We start from the raw sequence: 16,279 nt of genomic DNA, 5'->3' as shown, positions 1-16,279 counted from the left end.
AAGAGCACTTATTCTGCAGAAATCCAGCCTGCAGGGGTCCACCAACCATCAGAACTGAAGACCAGGGTGAGCTTCACAGGAATAATTTAAAGCAGATTGGAGGAACTCCAGGGTGGGGGTAAATGGATCTTTAACTTGATTAGTTGGCCATCTCTAGGGTCGTCTCTGGGATTGGCTAGGGTTTTGGAAACTTTGCAGAATCTTTACTGGGGGGCCTGGAAACTGTTGCTGACTGACTGTTCTTGCCTTGGCCAGGTGGCAGGGCAGCTTCTGATTGGCTGCCTTCGGGTGTGGTTTTTTCCAGCAGTTTGTTTTGCTTCCTTTGAGGTTCTATTTTACAAGTTTACCTGTGAGGATGGAGAAGTGGCTCGGCAGCTATGACTGCTTCTTAGTCTTACACAGGACTCCAGTTGGGTTCCCGGCACCGGCTACGTCACAAGCCAGGTTCTAAGATGGCTTACCCTTGAATGGCTATCAGACCTAGGGCTGGTGGCCATGAAAGTTAACACACAGCCTTTCTCAGAAACCTGTGTCTTAGGATTTCTATCATTGCAATGAAATACCATGACCAAAAAGCAAGTTGGTGAAGAAACAGTCTATTCAACTTATGCGCTGTAGTCCACTGTAATTTTAATTGTTTAAAACCTATTTTTAATGATGGTTCTTAGATGCTTTAACCTCCCTTGTAGTCAACCACCCACCAGAGGTAGTGAAAAAGAAAGGATGGGGAGGGGGGTGTGTGGACCTGTTTAGAAAGGTTCTTTAGAACAACTTCTGTCTGTATTGTTTGGAAATTAGCAGTTCAGTTCACAGGTTAGCGGATAGCAGCAGCAGCTCAATCCACTCACAAACACCTCACCAATATACCAACAGTGCAGTTCCGTTAGAGTTGAGCTAGCAACAGCTGTGACATGACTGTGATATTTGTATATACTCGGCCCAAGGAGTGGCACTATTAGGAGGTGTGGCCTTGTTGGAGCAGATGTGTCACTGTGGCTTTAAGACCCTCATCCTAGCTGCCTGGAAGTCGGTCTTCCATCAGCAGCCTTCAGATGAAGATGTAGAACTCTCAGCTCCTCCTGCACCATGCCTGCCTGGATGCCGCCATGTTCCTACCTTGAATGGACTGAGTCTCTGAACCTGTAAGGTAGCCCCAATTAAATGTTGTCCTTATCAGAGTTGCCTTGGTCATGGTGTCTGTTCACAGCAGTAAAACCCTAATTAAGACAACATAGCAGAGTCAGCCAGGCATTAGCTTAGGCTTGAGTCAGCAGAAGGGACCAGCAAGAACACCGTAAGTTCTTGGCTGTGCCTCTCTAAGGGAACAAAGATCAGCGAAGATGTGAGACCCATAAGTGTTGCACACCTAGCTGTACTAGCAAGCCAAGCTCTCTCTCTCCATCGCTCTGTGGAGTCCTATTTATACCCTCCAAACATCACGTGTCCTCCACGTGCCTTGCTTCAGCACTGGTCTTGCCTCAGCACGTGCATCCAATCAGCCTGAGTCCTTGGAAGCTGCAGCAAACTGCAGCACACCTCCAGAAGTTTTTTTGGTGCATTTCTCTCTGTGGAGTCCCAACAAATGAAGCTCAACTATGCAATGAAAGGCGGACCAATACACGTGTGTTGTTAACAAAGAATCCTTCATCATGTCCTTTCACGTGCTTGCCTTACTCTCCTGTGTCTGCTTCAGGGAAACGTTCCTTCATGCATCTGCCTGAACCTTTCACACCTGTGTCCACTTTCACACTTTGCCCCAGCAAAACACCATCCGACCGACTTTCCACAGAATTGTTACGTTCCCACTTCAGTCCGCCGCTGAAGGAAGACAGGGCAGGCACCTGGAGGCAGGAGCTGATGCAGAAGCCATAAAGGAATGCTGCTTGCTGGCTTGTTCCTCATGGCTTTGCTCACCCTGTTCGCTTATAGAATCAGGTTCATCGCCCACCACAGCCTGGGCCCTTCTTCATCAGTCACTACTTAAGAAAATGCCTTACAGGTGGATTAAAAAGAATTTTTTATTGATTCTTCGTGAATTCCACATCATGCACCCCAATCCCATTCATCTTCCCCTCCCTCTATATCTGCACTCCACCCCCTGCAAACTCCCACCCAAAAGAAAACAAAATAAAATTTAGAAGAATGAAAATAAGAAATAACATCTCACTGCTGAAGCTGTGTTCTCACTGTGGAAGCTGTGGTCTGTCGCCATGTGTCACACGGTACAGCCTTACCCGAACAGCTTTACCTGCAAACGTTCACTGCAGTGAGTCGTTGGTCTGGTTCAAAGCCTCTGGCTTCTGCTACACTATCGGCACTGGATCCTCACTGGGACTTCTCTGGGCATCCTGTTGTTTCCATGTCATGAAGATCCTCCAGCTTTGGTTCTGTAGGACTGGCCCCTTCATGCAATCCAGCAGTTCATAGCTAGGGTAGATGATGACATGAACCAGCTCGAAGTCCTGGATCTGGGCCTGGGTGGTAGCTAAGTGAGTCTGCCTACCAGCTCTCCTGTATCTGTGCCACTGGAGGCCATCTCTTCTGATTTGCCCAGGGAGGGGCAGGGCCAGCTCTCCTGCCTGCAGCAGCTGGTAAAAAAAGAAACTGACTCTCCTGCACCCACACCACCAGAGCCAGCTCTCCTGTTACACCCCAGGACCAGTTCTACCACACTGCCAAGGTAAAGAGGTGTTTGGTTGTTCTTCTGAATGCTACAGCCAGTCAGGAGTGAGGCCAGTTCTCCTGTGCCCATGCCACCAGAGCCAGCTGTCTGGTGCTGCCCAGGCAGGGGTGGGGGTGGGGATAGGGATAGGGGCAGAGTCCGTGTCTCTAGCACCAGCTTTGTGAGGGGTAGGGCAAGCCCTCCAAAGCTCACCCTCTGCGGCGTGCTCCCTTAACTCTTAAAGACAGATCTTACGGAGGCATTTTGTCAAATGAGGTTCCCTCCTTTCAGGAACTTGACTCTAGCTTGTGTCAAGCTGACACAAAACTATCCAGCATAGCCCCTGTGTCTCGGGGACCTTGTTTATCAGAAAACTAAAGTTTTTTCATTCCTCCCTAAGGGGTCATCTGCCACAGGTAAACGGATATCTACTTCCCATAACCTGGCCAGACTGGGTCAAGGTTCACTCCCAGCAGGCCCTGCTCAGGGACCTTATTCTACCCAAGAAAGGAAAGATTTTCTGGGAGGAGGTATCTACACTTAAGCATTTAGAAACCCTATAAAACCTACTTGATACAGATAACTTGGTCCATAAGGTTTTGTGATGGCTATTCTTGGTTGTCCTCTGCTAGGCTGCAATTCTCCACCCTCATGAGAGGTCCTGTCAGTTCATTCCCCAATAAACTTTTTCCTACCCACAGAGTAGTCTTTTTATTTTGAATTGAATTCCTTGCACTCCCTTACAGCACTTATGTTAGGCAACTCCATGGGATCTGTGGTAGTTTGAATGTAAATGGCTCCTAGAGGCTCCTGTTTTTGAATGTTTGGTCACCAAGAAGTGCCCCTATTAGGAAGGATTAGGTGATGTGGCCTTGTTAGAGGAAGTGTGTCACTGGGGTGGGCTTTGAGGTTTCAAACAGCCCATTCTAAGCCCAGTCTGTCTCTTCCTGTCACCTAAAGATCCAGATGTAGAACTCTCGGCTGCCGTGTCTACCTGTGTGCCATGCTCCCAGGTAGGGGGATAATGGACTAAACCTCTGAAACAGTAAGCAATCCCCAATTAAATGTCTTTAATAAGAGTTGCCACAGTCATGGTGTCTTTTGACAGCAATAGAACACTGACTAAGACAGTGTATGACACTCTCTTTGGACTTTTTGGGTGCCTGGAGTCACACGCACACACCCTACACAGATACACGCACATACCCAGAACATACTTTAAAAATAAAAACAGTAAAAAAACTTAAACTGAGGTTTCGTGTAGATCTCTTTGACTTAGGATAACTTAGCCCATTCGGTTTTGCCATGGCTATTCTTGGTTGTCAACGTGTGTTACTTCTGGGCTTTTCCTTCTAGGCTTCTTTGTTCCCTGAAATAATGACTCTTTAACTATTTGATATTTAACTACTAAATGCTTAAGTCGTGGGCTTCAGCTTGTTCTCGGACGAGCTTGTAACTATGTTATCCCTTTTATTCTAAGCTGAGTTCAGCCATGTGTCTGGTTTCCTCTCCTCATCTTGTGTCCCTCTCCTTAGTGTTCCCAAGGTGACTCGCTCGCACCTCTGACTGTTTCCCAGAATTCTCTCTATCCAAGCCAGATGTCCCACTTCCTATTTCCTGCTGGTTTTACTTCCCAGCTGGTTCTAGGTACTCCTTTGATCTAGTATTTCTTCACTATGCTTTCATTTAGAATGGTAACGTATATTTTATGCCATTATAGGTGAGTTGTATGTGATCTGTTCTTTTTTTTTATTTTTATTTTACAGGGGGTTACAGTTAAGTGATTGCTATTCATCTCAGATACTTTTGAACTTTGGACTGTGTTGAGGCTGTGAAAGATTATGGGGACTTTTGAAGTTGGAGTGAATGCATTTCATTTTGATATCACAAACCTACTGGGGCCAGTGATTGGAATGTGGTGGTTTGAATAAAAATGCACCCCAACCAAGCTTAGTCATAAGAGGTGGTACTATTTGGGAAGGATTAGGTAATGTGGCCTTGTTGGAAGAAGGCCCTCTCCCTCTCCCCATCCCCACTTAATCCTTCCCTCCTCAGTATTCCCTCTTCTCTTTCATTTCATAAACATTTGCGGTTTTCAATTTGGTGTTTGTATTGCCCTTTATAGAGTATTGTTGGGAACAAGCAAAAGAAATATATTGTAAGTACTACCATTTCATTTTCAGACTCTGTTTAATCATAGGGAGAAACTAAATTCAAGGTCCCAGGGCCCAGAGGAGCTGGGGGCTTCCCTAAGCAGAACAGCTTCTGTTGTAAATAGTTTTCCGAGGCCAGACATCTCAAGGACAATTTCTTCATCTGCTGGCAGGGTCAAACAAGTTCCCAGGCCTAAGTATGAATACCTACTCCACTTCTTAAAACTTTTTTCCTTGTCTGTTAACTGGTAAAAATATAGAAATTTCTGTTATCTAAACCAAGGTGCATTAGTTGTAAAAATATATAGTCTGTTATGCCTTAATTAACTTTATGCAGCTGAGTCACTCCTTTTTCCCTTTATCATTCTGAGAGCCAGATCTAATGTCTAGGAGAATGAAATAAAGACCCCAAGCCGGTCCCCTGGATATAGCCCAGTCTCCCTTGCTTAATCCACAATGTCAAAAATACGATTGGATCACACTACAGCTCCTCCTAGCTCCCCTCTCGTTTTGTGTTCCCATCCTTTAAAAATGTTGTACAACTTTCCCTCGGACCATTTAGATCCCGAACTGGCTTCCTCCCTAAGAACCCAGAAAATAACGCTTTCATTTTAAGCTCCTTTATCTGGAGTGAGTTTCCTTGGCTTCCACCCTGAAGCATCTAATCCCCATAAAGGCAGAATCTTTTAAGCTCACCAACCTGGCAGCTTTCTGGAATCATTTGGGAGTATTTTAAAAAACGTGCTCTGAGTGTCTGAGCACATAATTTCCTCCCAGTCCCTGGCGTTTGTAAAAGCTGCTCCTGATGACTCTGTAGCAAGTTCGAGAACCACAATTTGAGCTGCTCCTGTTATCTCGGAACTCTGGGCCTCCAGCTGTGTGTGTTGTGGTCACAGAGGGATAAGCAAGTGAATTCACCCGTGGGCGCCAGGGCTCAAAAAGCCAGCTTTCAATGTCAGAAGCGATCCAATCCTGCTCTAGCTCCGCCCAAGGCCCCGCCCACTCCCGCCACTCCAGGCCCGCCCACGGCCCCGCCCAGACTTTGACTTGCGCTAGCGGAGTCTGCGCCGTTGGGCGGACGCTTCTGCGCCTGCGTGGCGGCAGGTCCCGCGGACAGTTTGAATTTTGGCTCTGGGAGCTGGTGTCACGGTATAACGTTTCGGTCGTAGTCTGGTGCACTCAGTCCCCAGCCGCAGTGCAGGCTCTTCGCTCCAGACTCCGCGAGGTCGCTGGCTCGGAAGCCGCCCGAGGAGGCATCGCTCAGTAGGTGCGGGGAACGGGCGGCGCGGAGGATCGGTCCCGGCCTTCCCCGTCTGCGGGTTCCATCCAGGCTTGACCAACCTGGGCCAGCGCAAAATCGTTAATTGTTCTGAGGGGTTATTTTTGCCATTATTGTTCTTGGTAGCTGCATGGCGCGTGGTGATGCCCAAAGATTGGACACGCTTGCTCAGATCGGTGCCTTTCCACACACCCTTGCAAGGACCACGCGCTGTGGACCTTTCACTCCACTTAAACCAGCCTAGAGGAAGATGGTAGCTCTGGTTTAAGGTGTCAGGACTGCCGGAGCCTCCAAGACACGTTACCATTGTGTGTTTGTTGGACACTGAGTTTTTGTAGAATTGGCAAAGAAAAAGAAAAGCCCACGATTGTGTTCTTTCATTTTGGAGATGTTTACTTGTTAATATTTTTAGATATTGAAAGTGAACAGAAATTTGGCTTTACTTTCTCTTTAAAAGCATTTCTTCTGTGTTTTTTTTTTTTTTTTTCCTTTTTCTTTTTTTCGGAGCTAGGGACCGAACCCAGGGCCTTGCGCTTCCTAGGCAAGCGCTCTACCACTGAGCTAAATCCCCAACCCCTCTTCTGTGTTTTATTTAGATGCTTAAAGGATGGCCTCAGATCTAGAACAGCTATGCTCTTATGTTAATGAGAAGATTGAGAATATTAAGAAAATTCTGTCGTTAAGAAAACTTGGTAAGCAGAACAGACTCAGATTTGGGGTACACACAAGGTGTCTTGATTATTGTTCTGCTGTGATTGTCTCTTAATAAGGTAATTTTAGAGTAACAATAGTGATTTTTTTTTTCAAACACTCCAGTGCCACTGTCTTGAATAATGCAGAGGGGATGTTAAGTGGTGAATATTTCATTCTACTTACATTCTTCTGGGACATAAGGACCAATACTCCGGGTCCTCAGGAGGCTGAGGCAGACAGATCTCAGTGTTTAAGGCCAGCCTGGTTGTCATGCTGAATTCCAGGACATACAGAGCTATGTAGTGAGACCCTGGGTCCCCCCATCCCCCCACCCCCATCCAAAACAAAACAAAACAAACAAAAAAGTAAAAAACTCTGAAATTAACTTACCAATTAATTTCGGTTGTTAGGAATTTAGTGTCAGATAGAATTAGCAAAATAAGAGCCATGTAGGAACTGGCATTTAATAAGTGTCGTTAAGTCGTCCGTGTCCTTTCACGTAGTAAACTTTCCAGCCACCTCCTGTACCAGATCCTGCTACGTCAGACTTGAGTCTGGCTAGACCCTTCTGCTTCCACACAGCAAACACCATCAAATTGCAAACGGTCTCCACTTACTTGTATTTCATCCTTTGAACATGTGCTTTGTTTGAAGCACACGTACAATTTCTTTTTTTGAGACAGGTTGTCTCTATGTAGTCCTTGCTGCCCTGGAACTTTGTAGGCCTTCAACTCACAAAGATTCTCCTGCCTCGGCCTCCTGGGTGCTGGGGTTATAGGTAGGCCCAGTCACACTGACTGGTCTTAAAACTCTGACAGTTGTGCCTTCTGCTGAGCTATCTTGCTTGTTCTAAGTCTCTTGTATTTGTAGGGAGGAAGGAACGATAGGCTTTCTAATCCCTCATAAATCTGTGTATCAAGGGAGGTGCTGCTGGGTGATACGAGAAGTGTAGACATGTAAACACGCTGTCTATGCGTGTACACATCTTGTCCTTGCTTCTTTTTTTCGGAGCTGGGGACCGAACCCAGGGCCTTGCGCTTCCTAGGCAAGCGCTCTACCACTGAGCTAAATCCCCAACTCCTTGTCCTTGCTTCTTCCAGGTTTTTCTCCAGTCTGCATTCCGTTGTCGTTTCTACCTCTGGTTAAGGGTTTGGACTAGTGAGGATGAATTGCAAACTTAGATTCCAAATTCCCAAAGTGAGCTGCTGCTATTTTCAGTCCCACCTCCTCTATACAAACACACTTGGAGGGCAATCTAAACATAAGCTTACCTCCCTGGCAATTGACGCTGTTCAGATTTTCCTGAAGATTACATCCTCTGGCCAGGTGTTGGTGGCACATGCCTTTGTGCCTTTAGGCCCAGCACTAAGGAGGCAGAGGCAGGGGGTGGATCTCTGTGAATTTGAGGCTAGCCTTGTCTACAGAGTGAGTTCCGGGACAACCAGGGCTACCCGGAGAAACCTTGTCTCAGCCCCAACCCTCCAAAAAAAGAACATGTCCCCTGAAGTAGGTAACAGCCTCACTTGAGATTTTCACTTCTAACACCCTGTGGTTTGAGTACTCAGAAGCCATTGGATCTTAGCCATAGTAAAGTCAGTTCCTTACTGTGGGTATGCAGTCACTTTGACTGGAAGTCTCCTCTCTGGGATCCCTCCACATGTACTGACTGGGCTTGTTATAGCCTCTGCTCATACGCTCTGCCTGGTGTCTCTGAGTCCCAGCTCATGTCGGTGCCTGGGAAGAATGCTCAACTAGGCCTACATACAGGTGTTTATTATTTCTAAAGGTTTTATTGTAGGAATTTGCTAGAATTAAAAGCTGCAGGAAACACTTTGGACTTTCCTCTCTTTTCCTTCTTTTCCATACTACTTAGAAATGAAAGAAGTCTGAAGAAGCTGAGGCAGGGGGATTTAAGTTCCAGGTCATTCTGGGCTACTGCATAGCAAGAACTTGTCATACACTAACCACAAAACAAGACAGACAGTTTAAGATTACCTATGGGGTCAGGTCTTAAGAAGAATTTGTCCCTTTTCCACTCAAATGTTTTTCTGAGTTGTAGGTGTCTGTTCCAAGAGTTCACGTGGGACTTGTACGTCTGGGTTTTATATATCTTTGTTATCCATTTTTTCCTTGTAATAGGCCAAGACCCTACCTTGAAGACCACCTTGAGTAAAATAGGAGATGAGATCATTACGGTCAATGAGCTTCTAAATCAATTTGAATTGGAAATTCAGTATCAAGAACAAACTAACAGTTCACTCAAGGTAACGCTTTCCTAACTTGAAAGAAGAAGGTGATGAACCCAGAAACCCTCATCACCAAGTCATGCGTAAGGATTCGTTATGCTTGTAGTGTTGGTGGCTTTGTAAACTATCAGTCCGTAAAGTAACATTATGTTCTCAACATAAGCTAAGAATGACAGCCATTTCTTTCTTCTCGCTAATGACCAACAGCGTAGAACTTTACTAAAAAGTAAATGTCCTAAAGAAGTCTTCGTAGATTTAATATAAGCAAGGGGTGCCTTGGGGAAGGCTGAGTGAGAACTACTGCCTTGCAGGAGACATGGGTCCTCACCTTGGTCTTCTCTGCCACCTTGAGAAAGCCATGTCACCTCTTAAGGTCTAAGGGTTCTCATTTAAAGAATAATAGCTGTTTCTTAGGGGTTGGGGGTTTAGCTCAGTGGTAGAGCGCTTGCCTAGGAAGCGCAAGGCCCTGGGTTCGGTCCCTAGCTCCAAAAAAAAGAACCAAAAAAAAAAAAAAAGAAAAGAAAAGAGAAGAATAATAGCTGTTTCTTAGCTACCTCCCATTTCCTCATTTTTATAAAATATAGGGCTCCTCGTTAAAGAAGAGCTTGAATTTCACTCACATGCTCGTTTTGTTCTAAATAAGTCTTCTAAATAACTTCGGCTAATAAGCGCATTTGGGTGCTTTCCCAGTGCGGAAAACAACCTGCACCATGATCATCTCATGCGGCTGTTGGCACCGTGGTAGTGCTCAGTGAGCTTGAACGGGTAGCCTCCCAGGTCCCTCCAAGCCTGCAGTCCTTGTCTGAGAAGACGTCAGCACCAGGGATGGGCATAATTCATTGTAATGTGATCCCCAGTTGAAAATAGTGACCATGAACATAATTAGTTCCTGAAAAGAAAACTGTCAGAGGTTCAGAATGGAGAACAGTATTGGCTTGTCAGTTTTCATCTTCCCTGGAACTCAAGATGTAGATGGGAGCCCAGAGTGTGTCATCTGGGTCCATGAGTGAGAGCCAGGGGGCATGAGTTCCTTGTCCCAGGTTCTAGTGGAAATTAAATAAATTAAATAAAAAACACACTGTATACACACACACTAGACACATCCACCTCCATATGCTGTATACAACCCCACACACATACATTGTGCACAGATACATATTATGTACACACTGTATGTACTCTCACACACTGTACACAGACACCCACACACAGACACTGAGACACACCAAACAGAAAAGCTAAACGTAAAACTCAGAAGTCACAAATGGAAAACGCTGCTCACCTGGGTGACCTCGCTCTGGCCCTGCTGCAACACTGGGGAGTACGCACCAGCTCAGGAAGAGCATTTTCCTGAGTTGAAAGTCATCGGGGTTCATGTGTGCGTTTCTTAGTTGCTTCCCAAGGTTAACATGTTTGGGAAAGACATGAACTTCATCTCCACCTCACAGTTATAGTGTGGTTGGTTATGATGTTGTTCTCTAAGGAAAACCAGGAGGGATCCCATCCTCCAGGGACAGCCACATGCTGCTGCATTGGCGCTCCTGGGGACTGAGCGTCACCGTCTTTCCCGAGCTTGTGTCTGACGTCACAGGCAGAAGAAGCAGCCTTGCTCACAGCACTTTTAACATTTAGGAGCTCTGCAAATCTCTTGAAGAAGAGTTTAAAGATGTGGAACATCTCAAAGAACACATTCCTTCCCATTTGCCTCAAGTGACAGTGACCCAGAGCTCGTAAGTATACCTCTGACTCTTGCTGTCTGGAGTGTTTGGGCAAACAAATACCTCAGCCATTTTCTGTCACGTACTTGATTGTCTTTAAGTGCCATACTTCCCTGTCTTCCCCAGTTTCCTCACTCCTCCAGTTTTTGGCCAGGCTATTCGTTGCTGTGAGAGTAGAATAGGGTGCTCAGGGCATCACTGGTCTCCTCCACTAGATACCAGTCTCCTGCCTCCTGCCAGATCGACAGTGAAGGTCTCTGTCATCACCAAGAATTTGACTCTGCGTAGTATCTCCCTTGACCCTTGAGAACCAGGGTAACCACTGCCTTTAGGGTAAGGTAGGCTCTGTGAGCCCCGAGAAACAACTGGAGTCTCCCAGAAGCCCTCATGCCTGGCATTCAGCTACCACTGCCACCCCCATTGTGAGAATGGTGGCTGGAGGGTGGCAGGGAGCTAAGCGCTTCCTCGGCTCCCACTTTGTTCCTCGATGCTGTTTCCAGCTGCCCTGTTTCCTTGCTGTCATCCTGCATCTCTCAGATGTGCTTGTGTCTGCTCCCTCTGCCCCTCCTGTGCTCTGTGTCCCTGACCCCAGTTGTCAGTGCTCCGAAGTGTCCAGTTCCAGTCTTGATAGATCTAGTTCTGGTGTTCTTGTGGCCTGCTGGGAATCATCTGGAGGAGCTCTTTTCTCTCAAAGTTGGCAGGCCCAAGGCTGAGCTCAGTGGCTCTTTCATTACCAACCTACGGGGTTTTTGTGTTGCCTAGGTAGGGCCTCTGTCTTTGCTACATTGTCTGAGCTCCCAGCTATCCAATATGCCTCTCGGGTTTTGTGTCTTTTCCTCTGCCTTGTTCACAGTGCCTGTCTCTGAATTAGATCTTCTATCCCTTTTTGTCTATAGGAGTTTCTCTTTTGTGTCCCCGCCTTTCCTGGACTCTCATCTCTACTCCCACTCCTCTAGTCCTGACACTAAAATTGTTTCTAACAGGTGCTTTCAGCAGGTACAAACATTCCATAGCTAACGTAAGTTTTAAAGTGTAGCATGTATAGAAAAGTGGTTATAGTAATATATGCAAAAATTGAAGAATAGTAAATCAATATCTATATACGTATGAGCTAAATTTAGCACAGGATATAACCGGTACCTTAAAATCCTTCCGGTGCAGCCCCTCCCTCTGCAGTAGAGGTAATCGCATTCTGGCCTTAATAATGGGTAGACTTTCCCTACAAGGAGGAGAGAGCAGTGCTGCAGAAAGTCAGGACTGAGGAGTAGAGGAAGGAGGCCTCAGTCATCAGTCAGACCACAGAGTGAGTGGATAGTGGTAGCCAGCAGGATGTGGCTAGCATAGCGGAGCTTCTGTAGCCCAGCTTCAGGTACCCAGCCAGGTCAAAGCTGAAGTTTTGACTAGGTTGAAATGGATGCAGTTGGCCGGGCATGTGGGGGTTAGCAGGCGTGTCCTTAGTTCATGGTCAAGAAGAGAGAGCTCAGGGAAGAGGCAGCCAGTTTAACGATGGGGACCCTGTTGACATTCACCAAAGTGTGGCATCATCACTTTGTCTCGTGATTCCTGCTATATATAATTCTACACAGCTAAGGCAGAGTAACCCAGATTTAATTGACGCCCACAATAACTTGTTGTTTGTTGCGCTCTGGGTCTGATCCCCAGCTGTTATCTTTCCAGGGAATGTCTCTGCTGCTCTCTGTGCGGGGTCTATATTTTCCTGATCTGAATCTTCTTTCTTGGAATAGTTCAAGCCTTCTGGCAGCAGATGTCTCTTCTGTCTGGGCAGTTAAACAACCTAAAAGCTACAGCCCATTGTTTCTGGACTTGATTTGCTAGACTCCATTTGCTGGAGGACAAGTGGAGGGGTGACCCGTGTGTGGCTCCTGCTGAGCCTGCAGGAGGGAGTGACCTGCATAGTAGAAGCGACTAGCAGAACGCACCAGGGTTCACGGAGAAGGATGACTGGCCTTTCTGGTTCAGAGCCAGGGAAACGAAAAAGAAAGCTGTTTGGAGTTGAGCTCAGCCTTGCACATGTTGGCTTTGAGAAGCAAATGGGATACTGCTGAGGGGTGTGATGCACACTCTGTGTATGACGTGGTTGGTTACATACGTGAAAACAGCCATACTATGAAGATTTACCAACTGAATTTTCAAAATTCCTCTTACAGTTGAGATCTTCATAACCAAGGGATAGGGATACAAAGAAAAGTTGGCTACAAAGTATTAAACAAGGATATGCCACACACTTACAGATTTTTTTTTCCTCCCAGTTTAAAAAGCATGTTCAGTCTGCTGCTTAATTCTGACACTTGGCTGTCTGCACGTCCATCTCTGTTCTTTAGGACTCATAAGCCAGATCTGGATCCTAAAGAGTCAGTTAAAGCTGAGGAGCCTGTACTGCCAAAGAAGCCTCCCAAAGAGCAGAGAGTTATTAAGGAAATGCACTTTATAACCACGGATGAGTTCAGTGGCGTACCTGCGTAAGTACTGAGTGTAAATTCTAATACTCTGTTGTAGTGTGATTTATCCTGTGTGCCTGGCCCTTTAAAGGCTCTCCAGGTGCTAGTCAGCTGGCCCTTTAAGCGCTCTTAGCTGTTAGAACGACTTGTCCCTATGACCTCAGTGTTGGTTGCCCCTTGGTTTGCTGGGAACAGATCAGATACTAAAAACCACCTAAAGCTGGGAAGATTAGGCTGGTAGAGCGAGAGGAGAAGGCAGTTGGTGCAGAAGTCATTGTTAGGACACAGTTGAGCTGGGAGAAGCCGAGCTGAGCAGATAGAACAGTTGGAGCTGCTGATGCTGGGAAACTGGGAGGAGGGCCTGATTGAGCGGACTGTTGGGGAACTGAGGAGGAATGGCTGGAGAAACAGTTGAAGGGGCTGGGCTGGAAACTGGGGAGGAGTGGTTAGGAAAAAAATTCAGTGATCTCTTTCTCCCTCTATCCTTCTTTCTCTGTCTAGTGTTAGGGGGTGAAATGGGTGCAGGGGAGTAAAGGGTGGGAAGAAGAACAACCCAGGACATAGCCAAGACCAGCTACATTCAAGCAAGCTTTAAGACTTAGCAGTCATGTATGTTGGTTAGTAGGGTGTTGAAGTAAAAAGACTGGGAAGTGTTTGTGTCCGGGTCTCACTGTGTACTTATTATGTAGACCAGGCTGGCCTTGAACTCACAGAGATCTACCTGTCTCTTCTCCTAAGCCCTGGGATTAAAGGTGTGTGCTACCACGACCAGCTTGTACTGTCACTTTGTGGTTTGGTGCTTGCCTCGTTCGTTCCTTGTAGAGACTTCTACATTTTAGTTATGTTCACAGTTTGCAGGGAATAGTGTCATCAAGGAAGAAATAGATTTCTCAGAGGAAAAGTTCATGTGCTTATTTTGAAAGAATAACTACACATATTAGAACACTCAGCCCTAAATGTCATGTCTCAGTCAAGCCCCTCTCCTCGGGGCTCAGGGGACCCTGCAGAAGAGGAGGTGGAAGTGTAGAGCCAGAGGGGATGGAGGACACCCAGAAAACAAAGCTCTGTGAGTTCACATGACCAGAGCACATTTGATCTCACAGACAAGTGAGCACATGCAGGCCTTCACCAGCCCCTCTGCATATATAGTGTCTTGTTAGGGTTTTACTGCTGTGAAGAGACACCATAACCAAGGCAGCTCTTATAAAGCAGACATTTAATTGGAGCTGGCTCACAGGCTCAGAGGTTCAGTCCTTTGTTATGGCAGGAATGGGCAGCGAGCAGGCAGGCTTGGTGCTGGCGCGGCCGAGAGTTGTTCTGGAGGCAGCCGTAGGGAGGCTTTTCTCTGCAGTGGGCAGAGCCTGAGCACTAGTAGTCCTCAAAGCCCACCAGTTCAGTGACACACTTCCTCCAGTAAGGCCACACCTGACAGTGCCATTCAAGCCACCGCATATGTCACATATGGATTTTATGGTCCTCCTGAGTGTGCGAACAAGTGAGTCGTTGGTTCTTATGCCTATTCTTGGACTCTTTTCCTTCTGTTTGTTCAACTCCAAAATGTTCTTGTTTTATGTTACATTTCATCTTATTTTAAAAAGTAGCAGAAGTAAAACTATTCATCTATCTATCATCTATCTATCTATCCATCCGTATATATGTATATATATATATATATATATATATATATATATAAAGTAAACTCAAAAAAATAACTACATACTTTTTTTAAAAACAGGTACATGAAATCCCGTTTAACTTATTGTCAAATTAATGATGTTATCAAGGAAATTAACAAGGCAGTAGTTAGTAAATATAAGATTATACATCAACCAAAAGCATCTATGAGCTCTGTGAAGAGAAATCTCTACCAAAGATTCATTAATGAAGAAACGAAGGACACGAAAGGTAAAGCGATGGCCTCTGAGGGCGTCAGCTGTTGGAGAATAGCAGAGAAATGCAGCTGTTCTAGAGACCGCTGCCCCAGCAGTTACAACTGTGCCACACATCACCACGCTCCCGGTAGCGTGCCAGGCTTTAGTCCTCGCCACACCCCTGTCCCATGATGCAGCTGGACCGAGTTCTTGGCTCGGCCAAGGTCTTTAGTTAGCTGATAGAGTTGGGTTTGGTTCCCTTTGCTAACTGTTTTCACAGAATGTCTGGGGCGGGGTGTGTGTTAGGGCGTGCCAACGTCAGCAGGGATGTCCTGTGGCCTTAGGGGATGCAGCATACTTTTAGCAGGGATGCCATTGCTCTCCATGTTTTGTAGTTGGAGGGTGACAGGAAGAGGGACTGAGCCATTCACAAGGGGACACCATAAAGTCTACAGGAGAGTTGGCCGCATGACAATTAGAGGCTGGTGGTTCTCTTTCCAGGTCGTCATTTCATCGTGGAAGCTGACATAAAGGAGTTCACGACTTTGAAAGTTGACAAGAAGTTTCATGTGATCATGAACATACTGCGCCATTGCCAGAGACTGTCGGAGGTCCGAGGCGGAGGACTTACCCGATATGTCATAACCTGAGGCTCTTGAAGACTTGGGACCGATTGGCAGTAGGCTATAGAAATTTCATATGTTTTACCTTCCCCATTTCCTAGCCCTGGTTGTTACAGAAGGAAACTTTGGATAAAGCACATATGTTGTCTAAATGCGCTGCTGTCAGGAACGTGGATGGAGCTGGAACTCACGCACAATAAGCCAAAGTCAGAAAGACAAATTCTGTCTCATGTAGAACCTATATGTGCATAAGAACATGGGGCTCTCATGAGGCCAGAGGAGGATCTTGAGAAGTACGGAGAAGAGGGGAGCAGAGGTGTGGGCCTCTGGGAACCAGGGGAGCAGAGAAAGGATTATCTGGGAACCAGGGGAGCGGTAGCAAGCACAAGGTCAGGAGATGGATTAGAATAAAGTAGGATACCACAAGATACATACACATGTAGTAGCGGGACTCATTTCTTTGTGTGCTAAGTTAAAAATTAATTAAAAAAATCACTGTCTTCCAGTAAATATTCAAGTGCTGCCCCGTCAAGCCTCTGCACCATGTACAATGGAAACATGTCTAGTTCTCTAAA

At 46.2% G+C, this 16,279-nt stretch overlaps 1 protein-coding gene across 4 annotated transcripts; it reads left to right on the top strand.

Moving 5' to 3' along the window:
- The first annotated feature begins 5,864 nt into the window (after positions 1-5,864).
- Positions 5,865-16,211, top strand: Ska1 (spindle and kinetochore associated complex subunit 1). Of its 4 annotated transcripts, none has more exons than XM_006254920.5 (7): positions 5,865-6,078; positions 6,691-6,786; positions 8,927-9,051; positions 10,666-10,763; positions 13,094-13,231; positions 14,946-15,115; positions 15,583-15,856. In XM_006254920.5, exons 2-7 carry the CDS (start codon positions 6,702-6,704, stop codon positions 15,729-15,731), a joined length of 765 nt encoding a protein of 254 aa, XP_006254982.1. In that variant the 5' UTR covers positions 5,865-6,078; positions 6,691-6,701; the 3' UTR covers positions 15,732-15,856. The 4 variants fall into 4 exon arrangements, with proteins under 4 accessions (XP_006254982.1, XP_038952571.1, XP_008770330.1 ...); XM_039096643.2 differs by having other exon boundaries at positions 5,879-6,078; positions 13,022-13,231; XM_008772108.3 differs by having other exon boundaries at positions 5,879-6,082; positions 13,022-13,231.
- Positions 16,212-16,279: the final 68 nt, after the last annotated feature.

The sequence above is a fragment of the Rattus norvegicus genome, chromosome 18 (assembly GCF_036323735.1).
Source record: "Rattus norvegicus strain BN/NHsdMcwi chromosome 18, GRCr8, whole genome shotgun sequence".
NCBI classification, from domain to species: domain Eukaryota; kingdom Metazoa; phylum Chordata; class Mammalia; order Rodentia; family Muridae; genus Rattus; species Rattus norvegicus.
The sequence above is the reverse complement of the archived record's forward strand: the minus strand, read 5'-3'. Positions and strand labels throughout refer to the sequence as shown.